Consider the following 19943-nt stretch of genomic DNA (forward strand, 5'->3'; position numbering starts at 1 on the left):
ATTGGTAATAGTCTTAAATTCAAGGGGAACAGGTCAATTTGAGGACAATTTGATCCCATTTAACTACCTCCCCCCCCCCAAAAAAAAAAAACTATCCCCCCCCAACCCCAACGTACCTACCCTCCCCCCTCGTACCTACTTACCCCCCCCCCGTAACGTAGCTACTTCCCACCCCACCTACCTACACCCCCCACCGCCACCTACCTGCTCCAACTACCCAGCACTACCCACCTCCCCAACCTATCTACCCACCCACCCAACTACCTACCACCTACCCCCCAAACTACTCCAGCACTACCCCCCTCCCCAACCTATCGACCCACCCACCCCACCTACCTACCCCCACCACCTACCTACCACCCCTTCGCCCCCGCGCCAACTTACCGGTATTCTACCCGCTATTTTTTTATGCAAAATTTTCGCTTGACAATTTTGACTTGAGTGACTTCTACGCCCTTGACATTTTGCGTTTCGCGTGATCTAAAATTCTCTCTCAATCGCAATTTCAAGCAGCTGAATTCAATTGGCGGTAATTTAATACTAAAAGTCAAATGAAAAGTGCGCCGAATCTGGTGCCATTTTTTTTACTTTAAATCCTAATAGTGGTATATGTTAACCTCTAATGTGGTTATTTGAAGCCCACTATTGAACTTTAGTCCCGTTTAGGCTCCCCCTCCCTCCCTCCCCCCCCCCCCCCCCGAGTGAAGCAGGCTGCAATTGATTAGAGCTCCCACTAGTCGTTCGAGAGCAGTTCTTCAGACGTTTAGTCGGTTATGTTTATGCTGTCAAACATAACTTTACACAATATTCATCAGTTAACAGGAATTATTTTTACATTCGGAGACGTGCATAGCGGTCTGTGAAGATGGGAGCTGGGCTCATATCTGATTTTGTTAGCGTTGGCAAGAAATAAATTAAAGTTTGCACGACACTATTTTGTTCATAATCTTGCGCTACTATTTAAAGTAGCCGTGAGCTCAGGCGGGCTATCAAACCTTTTTTTGCTTGCGGTGATTAGATTTGTGTACGCGTTGCAATTATTTGAATGATGAGCAAATTGTTATTTTAGTTTTGTTCATAAATCACTTGCTGAACAATTTCTCTTTCTAGATCTGCAACCAGTGTCAAAGTACTTGAGCGATGACGTGACAATAGTGGACTCTGATGTGGCTACTGCTGCTGAGACGAACAACAGGGTCACTCTCAACATCAACGGAGAGGACGAAGATCTTCAGATTGCAGGACCATCCACGTCCTCATCGTCCTCTCATTGCACTTACAATCGGCGACCGAGCCAGTCACCTAAAGTAAATTGAAACAATTCACTTATGTCAGTTTTGAATTGACATAAGTGAATTGACACAACTTTTTAATTACTTTGTCCAGCATCAAATTAAAAGGTTTGCAGTTAAGAACAGCAGGTAACCGTGTTTACTGTACAGAAATTTGCAAGGTGAAAATTGAATAGTTGAAGGTCAGCTAATAACAGGCCGATGCTGGCCTTATTTTGTCACAGTTACGGTTGATATTATTAAAGTGGTGAAGTTTTCCAATCTGCTTTCTAGCTTAACATTTTTAATGGAATTTCACAATTATCATTCAAAAAAGAAACCAGAGATCTTTTAAAACCTCTAATTTGCAATTAATTCAGCTGGATGCTTTTTTTTCTTTAAAAAATGTTGCCCAAAAACTCGGATGAGCTTGCTTATGGTTTATTTTGAGCAAATTCTTGTCCGTGGTAATGAATCGCTGAAAGTGTAATGAACTTAGTCACATAAATTAGACTCTTTCTTCAGGTGGCTATCAAGAAGGCGTCTATGAAGATCAGAGACAGCATGCATTTGAATCAGCTGCACCTGGAGTTCAACAGATGTTGTGTATTCTGCCCCTGTGGCAGGGAGACACGCAATGCCTTTGAGTACTACTCCGAGAAGAGGAACGAGGTGGTAGAGAAGATTGTAAAGCTCGTTCACACCCGCCCATTCGAACAGAGATTGTTGCCCATGTTCTTCCTCACTTTGCCTTCAAAAAAGGTTCCAACTTATTGCCGCTATTACTCTACTTTTTTGCGACAGGTGGCTATTTTTGCTGCCTTTTAGCATGTAGATCAGGTTTATCTATTTTGCAGATCCCCACGAATCTATGCGGACGCAAAATTTTCTCAGCGCAGAGCTTCAGCGTTTCGCTTGTCTAGCTGCGTCTCTCCTCGATGTTCCCGAGCTAGTTTTTTGACAGGCTTGATTTATGGTCTACCGGATTGTTGTGTTATTTTATTCGTTTCTATAAACTTCAATGCAATTTCTTTTGGAAAATTTGTTTTCTCTCTCCCTCTCTGGGTCAAGTAGTCAAAAAAAGAATCAAGGTAGGTTGCTGAAGCTTTAATCTGCTACTTTTCCCAAGAAAATTTTGTTTTGCTCTTGAAGATAATTAAGCTATAGATATTCTTTATGAAATACTTTTTATATGAGATACTTTTTTTAAATGAAGTTAATTACGCTATAGATTATTTTTATAGCTGCGAAGCTGTAAGCTGAGCGTAGCTATATTGCGGTGCTCTTGGTTTTTTACAATTCAAAGAATTTGAATCGTATTGGGGCGCTGTCTTTTTTTTAAGATCTGTTCACACATTTTCATGATTTTTGAAGTCAAATTGTCACGCCGAAACAGGAAGTGGAGCGAAAAAGCGAGTGGTTTTGCGGCGTGAATTTTTTCGCTCTAAATTTAAAGTAGAGTGAGAAAACGGTGTTTGAACAAAAATTCGCTTTCTCGCTAGTGGTTTTTTTGTTCACATGCCGCAATTTCGCTTTGATTTTTTCTGTTTTTTCGATTTTTCGGATCGGATTTTTTTCTAAATGGTTTTCCCAATCCATTCATAGTCCTTTCTAGGTCTAGTTTTTTGTTTAGTCGAAAATTCTTTGAATTGTACGTCAGGACTTGTCCTGCTATGTTTTTTGTTTCGTCGTCTGACGCTCTTTTTTCGTTTTACATTTGTTCACACAGCAAAGCTGAAAAAGTCAAATTTTCTGAATGACTTCCTCCTCTCACTAACGGCATTTGCGCGCGTGACGTCATTTCTCACTCGCTTTAGCAAAAGCTTTTAGGTTATTTGCGTGATTAGATTTTGATCATACGTGACTTACCTCACTCAATAAAATGACTTTTGAACTCTAAAACTTAAGTTTAGTTTGAATTTGTTTATGGTCAAAGGAACTCATTTGTGCAGTAAAGGTCCCTAATAAGAGGCTTCTACGGAATGAATTTTAGCAAGCTTTATTAATTTATCGCTGAATGTTTGTTACCTAATTTTTTGAGCGGTGTCGATTTTTTTTTCAATTTAGATCTGTATCTGTTTCTATCTCTATTATATGGCACGCAGGTCGATTCTTTCGCAGCTATTCCGGCAATCTGCCGGCTATGTTTTTAAATTTTAAAAATATAGTTTCATTATTCTTTTTTGTGACACAAAGAATTTCACTCATTGTTTTTAGCCGTCTCCATCTTCTCGGCCAGCTATTATTGCGCTCCTATTTCTTAATTCAAAAAATTTAGCGAACGAGTTTTTTGATCAATAGCGCTTTTAGAAAGCAGTTTTGTTTGAAATGCAATTTTTTAGGTAAAGGCGTTGGTCTCAGCTTTCTTACAAGGAAGCAGTGCGTTGGCATTAGCTTGCAACTGTCCAAAGCAAAAAATAGACTTTTAAACTCACTGTAGCTATTTTTCCAAGTCGAGGCGTTTTGAAAAGTTCATGTGTCCTAATCTTTATAGCATTTGGGGAGTTTTGTGGAAAAATAAGTTGCTCTAGATGTTCTTGTTTCCTTTTAAATTAATTAATAGTCACCCTCATGTTCTCTGTGGATTTTTTTTCTCAGCCCCTATTTTTTACTGCGTCGAGTTAAAAAAAAATTGTTTTGTTTTACCTCATTTTCGACATTTTTCTAGAAATGTGCTTGACTTCTCTCGGTTAATTTTATTCTTCGGTCGTTATGCTCCAAGTGTTTTCCCAAACAGCAGTTGTTTTCCTTAGCAGCAGTGTTCAGCAAAGAATTCTAAATTGCACAGAGTGATTGCACTATTTTTGCTGCCTTTTAGCATGTAGATCAGGTTTATCTATTTTGAAGATCCCCACGAATCTATGCGGACGCAAAATTTTCTCAGCGCAGAGCTTCAGCGTTTCGCTTGTCTAGTTGCGTCTCTCCTCGATGTTCCCGAGCTAGTTTTTTGACAGGCTTGATTTATGGTCTACCGGATTGTTGTGTTATTTTATTCGTTTCTATAAACTTCAATGCAATTTCTATTGGAAAATTTGTTTTCTCTCTCCCTCTCTGGGTCAAGTAGTCAAAAAAAAGAATCAAGGTAGGTTGCTGAAGCTTTAATCTGCTACTTTTCCCAAGAAAATTTTGTTTTGCTCTTGAAGGTAATTAAGCTATAGATATTTTTTATGAAATATTTTTTATATGAGATACTTTTTTTAAATGAAGTTAATTACGCTATAGATTATTTTTATAGCTGCGAAGCTGTAAGCTGAGCGTAGCTATATTGCGGTGCTCTTGGTTTTTTACAATTCAAAGAATTTGAATCGTATTGGGGCGCTGTCTTTTTTTTAAGATCTGTTCACACATTTTCATGATTTTTGAAGTCAAATTGTCACGCCGAAACAGGAAGTGGAGTGAAAAAGCGAGTGGTTTTGCGGCGTGAATTTTTTCGCTCTAAATTTAAAGTAAAGTGAGAAAACGGTGTTTGAACAAAAATTCGCTTTCTCGCTAGTGGTTTTTTTGTTCACATGCCGCAATTTCGCTTTGATTTTTTCTGTTTTTTCGATTTTTCGGATAGGATTTTTTTCTAAATGGTTTTCCCAATCCATTCATAGTCCTTTCTAGGTCTAGTTTTTTTGTTTAGGCAATGAAAATTCTTTGAATTGTACGTCAGGACGTGTCCTGCTATGTATTTTTGTTTCGTCGTCTGACGCTCTTTTTTCGTTTTACATTTGTTCACACAGCAAAGCTGAAAAAGTCAAGTTTTCTGAGTGACTTCTTCCTCTCACTAACGGCATTTGCGCGCGTGACGTCATTTCTCACTCGCTTTAGCAAACGTTTTTAGGTTATTTGCGTGATTAGATTTTGATCATACGTGACTTACCTCACTCAATAAAATGACTTTTGAACTTAAGTTTAGTTTGAATTTGTTTATGGTCAAAGGAACTCATTTGTGCAGTAAAGGTCCCTAATAAGAGGCTTCTACGGAATGAAATTTAGCAAGCTTTATTAATTTATCGCTGAATGTTTGTTACCTAGTTTTTTGAGCGGCGTCGATTTTTTTTTCAATTTAGATCTGTATCTGTTTCTATCTCTATTATATGGCACGCAGGTCGATTCTTTCGCAGCTATTCCGGCAATCTGCCGGCTATGTTTTTAAATTTTAAAAATATAGTTTCGTTATTCTTTTTTGTGACACAAAGAATTTCACTCATTGTTTTTAGCCGCCTCCATCTTCTCGGCCAGCTATTATTGCGCTCCTATTTCTTAATTCAAAAAATTTAGCGAACGAGTTTTTTGATCAATGGCGCTTTTAGAAAGCAGTTTTGTTTGAAATGCAATTTTTTTAGGTAAAGGCGTTGGTCTCAGCTTTCTTACCAGGATGCAGTGCGTTGGAATTAGCTTGCAACTGTCCAAAGCAAAAAATAGACTTTTAAACTCACTGTAGCTATTTTTCCAAGTCGAGGCGTTTTGAAAAGTTCATGTGTCCTAATCTTTATAGCATTTGGGGAGTTTTGTGGAAAAATAAGTTGCTCTAGATGTTCTTGTTTCCTTTTAAATTAATTAATAGTCACCCTCATGTTCTCTGTGGATTTTTTTTCTCAGCCCCTATTTTTTACTGCGTCGAGTTAAAAAAAAATTGTTTTGTTTTACCTCATTTTCGACATTTTTCAAGAAATGTGCTTGACTTTTCTCGGTTAATTTTATTCTTCGGTCGTTATGCTCCAAGTGGTTTCCCAAACAGCAGTTGTTTTCCTTAGCAGCAGTTTTCAGCAAAGAATTCTAAATTGCACAGAATGAGAATAAGAGAAATCAAATTTAGAAACGGGATAAACCATAAAGCTTCATTTTAGATACCAATTACTTAGAATTTGTTCTTAGAAGTCATCGTTATCACGTCTAGAGCTTATTGCTGTTGATATTATCCACTCTAGTCTGTAATTAGGGAACAAGAATATGACCAACTACGAAATGAAATAAAATTTGGAGTTGTTTTCCAGATAACGTAGTAATTTCTAAGAAAATTTTTGCCTTTTTGTCTGTTTTTCTAAGTTGTTTGCATATTTCTCATTTTTTGCTCCCTGCTCTAGTTTTCTTGGTTGATCCTTATTTTTATCAAACTCTGTCAGTTGCCTAATATATGCCACTTAAGACTAGAAGATGAAATTTTCTATGAAATTACACAAATTTCCAATTCTCAGGTTTTTTTAGTTCTTTCTTTGCTTATTTAATTAATTCTCTCAGCTGTCGGGTGATTGAATGCTTTAGAAGAAAATTAAAGGTTGCTGTTTTTCAAAATTACGGTTGGGAAGTAGCGTGTTAGCATTTTCTGGATAATTCTGTCCGAGAATTTTGTAACGATTATTATATTTTGACTTCGTTCATCATTTTTTTTCTTTTCCTCGACTATTATCTTTTTCCTGTCTTTTTTTTACTTTTCCTCAGCAAGACCTCGAATTGGAGTGGTGACTTTAGCCACGCTGGAGTAGCTACTGGAATATTGTGATTTTTTAGAATTTCCCTGTTTCTGTTTTGTAGTTTAGTCTGATCAATGACAGGTAGCAGTCGCTAACTGTTTTCGGAAAAATTTGAGCTATATTGTTGGTTTTTTCCATTAATTTAGTCTTTTCGTTCTCAATTGGTCACATTTTAAACAGCTCTAAGTGGCTCTCTTATGAGTTCCATTTTAATCAATTTAGAGGTTCCATTTTAATCAATTTTTTTCTCTTATTTTGCCACTTTTTTGTTTTCTTTGAGTCTGCCACTTCATCTAACCAATGATAGGTCTCATTTTCTCATTGATAACGCTTTTTTGAGGTTGTTTAGGTTTTTCAATTCAAAAGTGCTGTTTTTAACAAATTTGACTAAACTTGCGTTCAAAAAATGTATTTTTTTAAATAGTATGACCGGTTTTTGTCGTCTTTTCGGTCAGTCTCATTAATTACAGGTGTAATTTGTTCTCGAACTTGTTTTAATTGAGTATGTTTGTTTTTTTATGTGTATTGTCAATAATTGAATTGGACTTGACATTTTTTGGAAAATTTTTGAACTGTTGATTATTGCCTGCATTTGTTACTACATTTATTATTGTTTATGTTGATATAATCTTTCTATTGATAGATAATTCAATAGATATTGAAGAGTTCAAGTTTTAAGATCCGTGTTTCTTTGACCATTATGCCAGTTGTTTTTAATGACATTGTAAAATCGTTTTTTGCAAATGTCATTTATTTTTTTCTTTTACTCGTCTTCAGTGGTTTTTTCAAAGTTGGTTTTTGCTGACTACACTTATTGTTTAAAGCTCTTTGGAGGTTAACGTTGTTTGGAATAATAATTGCGTAAGTACTATTTTTCTTCAATAGTACTCTGACGTCTTGTTATTTGTTTTCCTTTCTATTGGAAGCTGTTTTAAAGATGCTTATTTTTTTCTCTTCGTTTTTTGAATGGTTGGTTCTGCGGTTTTTAAGTGTGCCTTTTTACGAAAAGAGATTGTGGTACCTCTGTATCAAATGACCAGTCATAGTGCAGTGATTTACTACTTACTTAAACGCAGTATGTATATAACCTTCGTTTCACTTCATGTCTCAATCGTCCTACGATTGATAGCAACAGTGACAGGTAGTTGTGACCTCAACCACAACTAATAGACTGGCAGCGAACTGTAAGTGCGGTTCTACTTTAAGGTTGAAACTGAATATTTTGTATTTGAACGTATTGTTCTTGAATCGAGTCCAAATAGCTTATACGACTAGCGTATCACTCTTTTGTATAACATTGCTCAGTCAGTTTTGAAAGGACGCTCGACACTAGGCCTTAAACCATTCTGTAAAAAAGCCTGCAGTAACGCACCAATTCTCATGGAACAAGTGGAGAAGCCAGCTCAATATGGCCCTCGTCGCTAAGATAAACATCGAATTATATGAAATCCTCCTAGAGAGACCGACCGCAGTCATTTACCCCCCCCCCCTCCGCCCCCACGAACCCGTAGAATCCAGTCCAAAATCCGACACAAACAATGGAAAGGGAACGATTAACGAGGTATCACCAGGCAATATCAAATGGAAAAACGAGTGCAACCAAATAGACAGTAGGCGTCTTGTGCGGCGATAAGCCTTGGGACATGGCGGACAGGAAAGCCAGAACACTTATCTACCTCAATCCCGGAATCGATGGACGAAAAATGCACTCCACAAAAGTTCCCGCACAAACGTTGAGACAAATGAACTTTAAAAAAACTTATTGAACTCTAGCAGACATCCGCCCAAGAATTGTCACCTTCGAAAGATACCTGTTAACTCGCAAACAAAATCACGGAAGACCATAGAACATTCCCATTCAGCACTTAGGTCTCTAGCCGAACACTCAGTTAGGTCACCTAGAAGACGAGGGATATATTAACTGCTAACATGATAGACCAGGATAGACATGTTATTGAAAACGACGCTCAGGATAGACATGTTATTGAAAACGACGCTAACCCCAGAAAAAGTTCTTGAAATAGCAGTGAGCATCGAACAAGGCATAAGAAGCCAGCTAGCTATCCAAGCAAGGCAACCGACAGACTCGTCAACTACCCCATTCATCGGCCGGGAGGTGCCCGTTATGGAAATCTTAAGTTCATGCTGCCGCGGTTTAGGCAGAACACCAACAACACACAGTGGACTAACTAGGGGAAACAATAGACTCAGGAGTAATTACTATAGAACCCCCACAAATAACTGCAGAAATTGTGGACAACCATGGGATATAAATAACAGGGCGAAATGCCAAGCAATAGGTCAAACGTGCCGCAGATGCAACAAACTGAACCACTACGCGAATGTATGCATATCGAACCTGAATCGACCACAATTCCAGACATCTGTGGACGAAGTCAGTAACCAAGGCATTGAACATTCGTCGCACGGAATTAATATGATTTCCCTAGACCCAGAAGTTTGTTCGAGTTATGACGACTCTTTGCAGACGACTACTCTGTAAATAAGATGGACACAGCAGGGCACGCAACTACACCATGAAAACTACACATACAACACGGCCACTGTAAATTTTTGGTCATGCTATTTTAAGCTGCTTGACAAGCATAGTGACGAAATAGATGGCAAAAGGTGCAGAGGCGAAAGACAGTAACACGTGGTGGAACAGAACAACAAACCGGAAACAGCTATGAAGCTACACTGAAACCCCAAAAAGAGCCTTGGAACGCTCTATTGCGAAATCGAATGCAACGGGTGCAAAGCAGGACGAGCGGACATGATATTAGTCCCCAACAAACACTGAGCAATATTGGGGAGAAATCTGTTCAACCCCCTTAGCATCCACTTCAATCAGCAGGACTCACCAACTGCAGACGGTAAGAACATTAACTCAATCGACACACCCCCAACAAGGCCGATCAAAAAGGAAGTAGCAATTAAATACAAAAATCTTACCACTCGATCAGAACGATCAATAAACCCTAAGGTTAAGCCACTTTTTCAGACAAACTGTACCCTTGTCCATCAAAAAGGAAGACGAGTGCCACTACACCTAGAAACGCAAGTAGAAGAACTCAGAAATTTACAACACAACGGACACAACTAAGTTAGAAAAATGCGGCGACGAATTCATTTCCCCAATATTCATTATAGTGAAGAAAGTCAAATCGATAAAATTAGCAATGGACTCCAAACAATCAATAAGGCAATCCACAAGAACAAATACCTGATGCACAATATCGACTGCCTAATGGACAGCATTGCACAAACTATAACTCAATCGTCCGACGAATGTGAAACCCTATTCTCAACAATAACTACGCTACGCGTACAGCCAACTACCATTAGATAAAGAAACATCAAAACAGTTTAATTTCAATATGATAGGGGGACAAGCCACCGGAACGTACCGATTCGACACCAGATTCTACGGATTAAAAGACAAGCCGGTAGAGTTCCAAAAAGCCATGGACAAAACATACATTCTAACAAACACTTTCAGTTTCTTAGACGATATAATAATTGTTAAAGGAGGTTGTATAGAAAACCAGAAGAACAAAATATTCAACTGCCTGAACAGACTAAATAACGATAATTTAGCAATAAACTTAAACAAATGCCATTTGTCAAAAAAAAACAAGATAACAAGGCTCGGCTACGAAATCGATGAAAAAGGTCTAAAAACCAATTGTCTCTAAGACACAGGCAGTTCTTTACCTAAAGCCAGCAACGTCCCAGAAACAACTCAAGTCATTTCTAGGAAGTGCTAACCACTTGACAAAGTTCACAACTAAACTAGCAACTTCATGTCGAGGATTCAATGATTTATTTCAAAACGATACTAAATACATATAGACAGACCACCATCAAACCCAATTTGAAACCATCAAGAACTTTATCAAGAACCTAACAGAAAATATACACAGAAAATCTCCTACGCCTCCCGATTTCTCAGCAAAGCAGAAAAATACAGTCTAAACGAACTAGATCTCCTAGGTGTCGTATGAGCATTAGAACATTCTATGCATTACCTTCTATGACGTCAGTTCAAGTTCACCATATAAACTGATCACTGAGCAGTACTATCAATTCTAAAAGAAACGAACAAGCAAAATCCATCAAAGCCGTCTAACTAGATGGTACGACAGTCTGATCCCATTCCATTTCAACATCGAACACATAGCAGGCACAAAAATGGGACTAGCCGACTAAGCCCTCTGGACCAGGAAACTGCCAAAAACCTACAATGAAAAGAGGCAGACCTAGGAAGTCACAAATTAATCAACCAAATAATGAAGAGCTAAACCCACAGGACAATTTCAAAGTCAATTGACAAAAACCGCTGGAATCACCCCACGATTCCAAATAACTAATAACACCCGGTAAAGTTGAACGACAACGGGGTAGGCCTAAGAAAACACCGATGGAAACGTCAAGCGATTCCAAAGTGATCAAAGGCATTAGTCAACACTACGTTATAAGGACAAACAATCCACAAAAGGATAGCAAATATTACTTGCGCAGCGGTCGAAACCAAAAGAAACCACAAACAAGCGCACCAAATAGTGACGTCACACGCAATAGAAAAGTCACACAGCGAACGATAGCAAACGCGCATTTGCCAATTTACACATCCATTAGTCAACCGCTTGCTACTAACGAGCAAAAAAACTTTGATAAAGTAATGGACAACACTAATTCTGATCAAATTATCCATCAATTAAATCCCCGCCACCGGAAAGACTATGTTCTATGACTAGTTATCTTAGTGTATCCTCACTGATGACCAAGTCAAGCGGAGGAAGCTGCAAGCGGCAAATGAAGTACCCCAAATAGTTAAGCGCCATTCAGCTACCTTTGCACAACCGCAGACGCGAATTAGCCCACGCCCACAATTAGCACGCAAAACCATAGCCGCAGCGAGGAGCAAGAAACAACTCAGGGGTTTTTACGAAGCCATTCCCGAAGGAACTGCACTCATCAAAACTACCAATTCCACTCTCACGATTAAAGTTCCCGGCCACCAGGACACAGTCCTCAACAAGTCCGATGTTGCTAAATTTGGAACCGCCGAAAAAAGGCAATTTCCCTTAATCAACTATGCGGCCAGACACAGTCCTCAACAAGTCCGATGTTGCTAAATTTGGAACCGCCGAAAAAAGGCAATTTCCCTTAATCAACTATGCGGCCAGAAAAACTGTCCGCAATCATCACGCTAAGTTCTCCCAGAGCATGGAAACCCACACACTGGAACAGAAATCAAAAATCCTAGGTCAACGAACCATCCGAAAGTGGGAAACCCAAGTGTCCACAACAGACAAGAAGGACAAGTCCAACCTTGCAAAAGTCAACCGAATAAAAATCCGCGAAAAAAGTGCTACCAGCCATCACCTAAGAAAAACTCTGCAAAGAAGAGAAAGTATTTGACCGCCTCCTCGCAAGAATCCGCCAAGGAACAAGACGACTACCAGGACACATATTTTAGCCAAGAATTTGCCAATGTCGAGACCCCGCAATTGACCAAACCAACAGCGGACGCACTGCAACACCCACACGACGTAGCTCAAGGGACAAAAAGCAGCCGACTCGGTACGGCGATACCACGGACCTTGAATTTTCGGCTGACTCATCGGACGACGACACCCCTCCCAAAAGACTAAAGAGAACAAGCACCGCAACCTACTGGCCTCTAGGACCATCCGCTATCCAGGCCCCTGCTTCGCCTCCGCACAGCGTCATCCCAACCACCCCAATCACACGAATCAACATGACCGAGGTTGCCGCGCCAACACCGCACGACGCACACCAGGACTACACTGCCCAGGCAACGTGAACGCAATCTACAAGCCGGGCTCGGTAGAACGTCTCTTACAGCCCCATGAATACTAGACTGATGATAACAGGATATAAGCTCTTAGCTCCACTGATAAAAAACTTTGTCGATAAACAAAACTCAAAACATCAATACTTAGTTTATTATACATTACGTTGTATCGTTTACTTGAATCATGTATTTACTTTCGAACTTCATAAACTTCATTAGCCTAAATTTTTCGCCAAAATTTCTTTCTCGAACAAGGGGAAAATGTGGTACCTGTGTATCACTTGACGACTCATAGTGCAGTGATATAATACTTACTTGAACGCAGTATGTATATAACCTTCGTTTCACTTCATGTCTCAATCGTCCTACGATTGATAGCAACAGTGACAGGTAGTTGTGACCTCGACCACAACTAATACACTGGCAGTGAACTGTAAGTGCAGTTTTGCTTTAAAGTTGAAATTGATTAGTTTGTATTTGAACGTATTTATCTTGACTCCAGTCCAAATAGCTTATGCGACAAGCGTATCACTCTCGATTGTAACCGATATAAAAGATTTAGAGTTCGATTTTTTGAAATATTTCTGTGCTAAAATTAACTTTCATTTCTCTTTTTCCAATCCCAATTGCGATTATGGTGATCAACGGCGGCTATATTCCGGCAATGTGCCTGGTACTTTCGAGCCCCTCTCGCTGATTACTCCCAAACCTCCCCCCATCGCTTGAGCTCACACGCTTTCTCCACCCCCAAATGCTACAAGCATGCCACTTGGCTACTACCAAATCCCACCCCTCGCGAGATGTTAGTCAGTTATGTTTTTTGAACCCCTCCTGAGTCAGAAATTTTTGCATCATGAAAGTTGCTCTATTCTGTGCCGCCTTCTAAACTGAATGACTCGTCAGTCGCTCGAGAGCAATTCGTCCAACGTTAGTCAGTTCTTGTTTTTTTTAATTGTTTGATGACGTTTAATTTCTGAAACGTGATCTACAAGAAAAGGCTGATGGCTTTAAGTTGCGATTGAGTCCCTGGGTTAGATTCAGTAACCCTATAAGTGTGTTGTGTGTCTTAGACGTTAAAAAATCGTAATTTTATTGTAATGAGGTGAAATTTTCAATTTTGAGCCGAACGGATTGTTTAATAGCCGCAAAGCGATTTTTTTTGTCAAGATTTTTGTTTCGATCGTATGACATCTGATCACCTTTTTAAATGAACAATCTGCTTTTCGTTCGTTCTTCGATTCAATTTATGACCCAATTACATGTGTGACGTCATTTTTCAATCTATTTAGAGTGAGTTTTCTAGTTCATTTGCGTGATTTACTTGACTTACTCTCAAAAATGACTTCCTCACTCTCAAAATGACTAAACTAAAATTGAATTCAAGGAGATATGGTCAACACTCGAATTAAAGGTTATTTAGGAGTAGCCAGTAGAAGCAGCAACAAGTTAAACAGATTCTTTATCAAAATATAAAAAATAACAAATTTAAACCTCGGCATTTAATGGAAGGAAGAAATCTCTTTTTGTCTATTTCTTACGATCTTTTGAAACTGAATATCTGCAAGGCTACTGTGGCTATTTCTGGCAATCTGTCTGTTATGTGTTTGGCTTTTCGAGTTCATGAATTTTGATTTTGAAAATTGGTTTTCTCTTTGCGTCGCTTAGAGTTCTCATAAAGGTCATGTCTCATTAAGAATTTCTGTTCATGAAAATTGTTACATGAATAGTTTTGGACTATGAACTCTTGAACGCGAAAAACATTACTGAACTTAGAATTTTTTCGTTATTCGATTTTCGTTATTTTATTGAGTCTGAAGATTCAACACTTTTTTAATCGAATTTGCTAGATTTATTTGCTAGATTTTCGGAAATTAATTAGATACTATGCGATTAGTCTATTGAAATTCTCTACAACCTCAAAAATTGACACCCTCAAAAAAGTTTTTAAAATTGAAAAAGAACAGAAAAAAATGGCTGGTGATAGCTCAGATTGATTATTCTAATCTCAATTGGAGTGAAAATCAGCAACAAATGAAATACATGCAATTGAAATACATGCAACAAATGAAATACATGCAATTGTATCGCTGAACTCATTTCTGTTTGTCAGTGAGTTGAGATCACCAACTGTAAACGATGGTTGGTTAAGTGCAAGTAACCTAGCTGCGCAGCGTTCAGCAGGACTTTATTACTCAAGCATACAAAACAAACTAGGATCATATAAATAGAGATGCACATCAATAGCAAGTAGCTTAGCGTTTGATAGCGTATTTTGATTGGATGAAATTCTCGCGCTCATTTTTGATTTCTGTGAATTAATGACTTTTGTTTCATTTTTAAATTGATTACGGCGCTATTTAAATCCATTGCCCCCAACTTGCAACTGAAGTGCAAGATGTTCGAAGCTTTTTGAAATTCAGAAATTGTACAAGAAAAAACTTTAACTGGTCCATCTCTTCAAAATGTCTTTAAATATTATTATATCCGCAAAGCCTATCGCCTTAAAGCTTCAATCTGTTTGATCTCAGCGAATGTCTGTGCAGTGAACTGCTTATTTATACAGGTGGCGGATACTATTTGCAACTTTCTGCCTTACGAGCAAACGCTCCACACGCACCAGTGGGAGGTCACATTGGCACCAAATGTCGATGACGTCATTTGGGACAATCTGTCTCTGAGCACAGTTAGCAAGCGAGTCAGGTGGTGCATTGCCCAAATTCTATTCGTTATTCTTTTCTGCTTCATTTCAACGCCCTCTATTGTTATTGGTTTCACGAAGCAACTCAACTCGAAAACCAAATGGCAGGACTACCTAGAACGGATTCCATTGATGAAGGTGTTTGTGGGTCCTCTGATCTTTGTGATCTTAGCAGCCTTGTTACCATTCTTGGTGCTTTTAATCTCCGACGTGCGAGGCTTCAGCACTCATTCTAGGCTGAACTTCTATAACTACAGACGGGTGTTCATTTTCCTGTTCTTCATGATTCTGGTACTTCCCAGTATTGGTCTGACCAATATCCAGGATTTGGTGGAGAAATTTGTCAATGGCGTGAAATCAATTAACTATTCGTGTATATTCAGACCTGATAACACGGCGTTTTTCGTCAACTATATCATATCAGCTGCCATGTTGGGTTTGATGGCTGAGCTATTGAGAATAGCCGATATGCTGTTCTACCTAATTCTTCTGATTTTGATGAAATCAAAAGCGGAGAGAAAGTATGTGAAGAAACAATCCATTCTACAGTTCCCGTATGGCTACTGTTATGCGTTTCAACTACTTGCAGCTTGTGTGGTCATTGTATACTCACCCATCTGTCCCATCATAGCTCCATTTGGACTCATTTACAGTCTGATGAGGCATTACGTGGACAGGTACAACCTCTACTTCTCCTTCGAGCCCTCCAAGCTCAATCAGGACATCCATAAATCCTCTACAGTGATTCTGTTGTCCGCAGGATTCCTCAGGTGTGTTTTGCTTAGTACAGACAAAAGTACAGAGAATTTTGAATTAATTCTGAATCCGGATATCGGTATAAATAAAACTTAAAAAATTGCATGATTTGATGCGAGCCAAATTATTTTTCTTTTTCATTGATAAGATTTCTTTGATATAGTTTCTTGGTTGGGGAAAAATTATGGCAGGTTAAAGGACAGCAAACATCAGAGCCTAAATTGTGTTTTCCTTGTAGTAAAGTCTGATTCCCTTCTTAACTTAATGTTATCATTCTAACGTGTTAAGAACAGTCTATAGGGAAAATCTTGTTCTGTGCAAAGTTATGCTATATTTCAGCCTGGTGCTCTTGTTCATCTACAGTCTAATAAAAGCGGATACAGAGTCCAAGTTGAGTAATGTGAACTCGGTCGTGCTCCTCATTCTAATCATAATTGTCGTCTGCTACTGGAGTGTGAAGAAGTTTGTGTACATGGTCAGTTCTGTCTCCCATGGAGTGATCGAAACCTCCAACTTGATCAAGAAAGCGAGTGAAGAGAACATTCTTGCCGCTGCTGGTGCTTCTGCTGGCTCAAGTTACACAAATGGCACGACGACAGGAGTTTCGGGAAGCAGCGCCAACGCAATTGCCAGCGGACAGAACCCAGACACCGCTTATGATTCGACAAATCAGTCTGTAAATGATATCACTAATGAAGATTTCAATGGAAACTACCACAGAGCGGAAAGTGAACCAATCATCGATGTTGGTGGGGATGGGTCAAGTTTTCTATCGACGCCCAATCATAAAAGGAAAGCTGCAACATTGGACATGGCTGAACATAATGCAGACTTCTCAAATGCTCTGCCACTATCCACGAAGAAAGGAAAGAAGGGCTCACAGACTTCGGATTTTCACCTGGAACCAATCAGTGATTCTCAGAAGTTTCTTCCTCCTATCTATCACCTGTTGAAATGTCCCGAGGTGTCGTCCAAATTGACGGAGTCATATAGGCCAAAGGACAAGTCCTGGTTTTCCCAGGGACCAGAGAAGAAATTAACTGGGAGCTTAAGGGGAGTGGGGGTTAAGATTAGCAAACAGACCTCGTCCAACAGAGGCCACCGGACTCATAGACGAAGTGCTAGCGATGGTGGAAAGTTGGACCCCTCAGCTTCTAAGAGAAATAAGCTGTCGCAAGATTCTCAAAACAAAGACAAGTAAATTTTCAGCCCCCGGAGGTGCTAAAATGTTTTCAAATAATCTATTTTTGTATGCGTGCTATTGTTCTCGTAAACTTTTGGATTTTTGTCTAGAATAAAGAAATGGCTCCGAATCACACTGTGTGTTTATCTATGTTAACAGGAATAATCGTATTATCTCGACTCATTATAGTTGTAATGACATGTGCTACCTGAGCATAAATTCTTTGTTCTGTAACTTAATTAAAATTGAATTATCTGAAAGCCAATCCCAATTTTTGTCTCCGTAGCCTGTTTGATTTGATCGCAAATATTGTTTACACTCATTTCTATCACGAACGGATGTATTATGCTAAATAGACTTCTAATAAATTTTGACTATGGGGTAAAAATTTTGGAAAATTTGCCCTGCTGACATCCATTAATAGCGAGGGACAAATATCGAGTAATTAAGACAAGTGTATGGAATTGTGAATAGGTCCTCAGAATCAGCTTTCAGATTTTAAACCTTTAAAATGAGCACAGTATGAGCTGGGTTTTGCAAATATTGGCAGAATAAATCCAAATTTTGTTTGCTCTAACTTCCACAAATGCCACCGTTTAGAAATGACTTTTGGTATGACCTGTTTGATGATGTGATGCGCCGAAGCTCCTCAACATTTTATTCCATGATGCCGTTATTATGTATAGTCTTTATGAATCAAGTAGATAGAGATCAAATGGTAAATTAATTGACTTTTTAAGCGTGATTGTTTTAGATATCTGTAAAGTTTTCGATTAATGTTAAATTCAATTTGCGTGCAAATCTGTTTTTCCACGCACACTTTAGTTTTGAGCCTTAGTGATCGGAATATAATTATATTTTGAAGTTCAAAATTAAATAAAATTTCAGCTCCCCATGCAGGGCCAGCTGACGCCAGGCTTAATTGTTATTAGTTTTTACTGCTATTTAGGACTCGAGTTGAAATTATTATTACCTAGTAAATCAGGGCTTAAGTCTGCTAGCCCGGAGAGCTAAAATTTTATTTCTAAATATGATAAATTTTCATGTTATCAAAGAAGAGCACGAATCTTTTTAAGATAAGCATAGAATCCGATACAAACTCGACACTTAACTCAGTCCAGAGTCAACTACTCACTCAACTCAATACAATTTTCTTTATACTACTCAATTAATTCTAAAATAAAAGACGGACGAGCATTAAATCGAGAACAAAATCTGTCAGAATTTTCTAGTAGAACTTTCGTTACAAGGTGCAACTCGAGAATCATTTTGGCATCAGATGGCATAATACAGTTTGTATATCAAAAAATGACTGAAGGGACGATAGAAGAAACAATACAGCGACGTCTTAACAAGTAGACATACCAAAATATAGAATTTTCAACGAATCTGATTAGTTAAGAAATTTTACGTAACCTAATTGTGGATTATACATATTTTAACACATGTGGCCATGCCTCAGCGGGCCTGTGAGACTTGATTTGAATATATCACAACCGAACGTTCCCCCAAAAATTATAAACATTTCTTTCGGCTTAACACGACTTATGAGCAAATTTACGTTAACATTTATACCCTATTTTAAAACAATGAGCATTTGTGCAATCAGCAAACATTATCATTTTCTCAATTCTGATGGGACAACAATAAAAATTTCTATGTGTTGGTACATCTGCCATATATTGATTTGTTGGAACATTTGCCAAATATTGATGTGTTGGTACATCTGCCATATATTGATATGTTGGTACATCTGCCCACTAGCGCCTACCAAATCGTTAATTGCTCTTCAATGAAGTTCATAGCATAAATTGTAAACGTGTTGGTCTTTTTTTATGCAAGTTTTTTGCTTGACCATTTTGAGCTTTTCTTCTAGAACATTCTTTGACTTCTCAAGTGACTTTTTCACGCTTTCGTTCTGCATTTTTGAGTGATCTCTATTGCTCTCACTCCGAAGTAAAGCTTGATGCTAATACGAAGTCGGTTAAAGCATAGCAAACGAAAGGGCCTGATAGCCGAGTGGTTAATGCATCTTGTTATGGATAGGGAGGTCAGTGGTTCGAATCTCGGTGATGGCAAATGTTTTTCTACCGGCATGTCGTTCGAGAGCAATTCTTCCAACATTAGTTGGTTTATGATTGATATTTTATTGTTGTACAATCAGAATTGAGAAAATAATATTCTTTTCTAAATGGCTGATTACAACAAATGCTCCATGTTTTAATAAAGGAAACAAATGTTTACGTAAATTTGCTCAGAGCGTTAAGCCAAAAACAATGTGGATAGTTTTTTGGGGGAAAACAGCTCAAGTTCGTTTGATAGATTCAAATCAAGTCCCACGGTCTGCTGAGGCATGGCCATGTCCTGCAAGTCATGTTCACGTGGTAAAATAGATATAATCTAGAATTAGACTTAGTAAAAGTTAGGTCAATTGAACGCATAAAATTTTGTACCCAGTAATTCGTTTAAAATTCTATGTTTTGGTACGTCTACTTGGTAAGACGTCAACATTTTGGTACATCTGCCCTTTTCACTAGCGCCAAACAATGCATCGACAAGAAGAAAAACAATGCTTATAAGTTGAAAACGCATTTGCCATTACAATGTTTTTACTGCAGACTAACAGGCAGAAGGTGGCGTTAACTCAATCAATGCTCTGAATAGGCATATAAACGCTTAATGAAAGCTTAAAGTGGCTAAAACCTAGTAGAAATCCTTTAACAGAGCCCTTTCAGAAGATACATAAGAAACA

At 38.5% G+C, this 19943-nt stretch overlaps 1 protein-coding gene across 1 annotated transcript in view; it reads left to right on the plus strand.

The window, feature by feature from the left end:
• The window catches only part of LOC142358128 (uncharacterized), a 91616-nt gene extending 73624 nt beyond the window's left edge, over positions 1-17992 (plus strand). The window contains 4 exon segments of the mRNA XM_075409593.1: positions 1111-1307; positions 1797-2033; positions 15118-16022; positions 16348-17992. Of these exon segments, the coding sequence (XP_075265708.1) occupies positions 1111-1307; positions 1797-2033; positions 15118-16022; positions 16348-17209 (2201 nt within the window). The 3' untranslated portion in view covers positions 17210-17992.
• The last annotated feature ends 1951 nt before the right edge of the window (positions 17993-19943 follow it).

Source organism: Convolutriloba macropyga, chromosome 2 (assembly GCF_964194025.1).
Source record: "Convolutriloba macropyga chromosome 2, txConMacr16.3, whole genome shotgun sequence".
Lineage (NCBI taxonomy): Eukaryota > Metazoa > Xenacoelomorpha > Acoela > Convolutidae > Convolutriloba > Convolutriloba macropyga.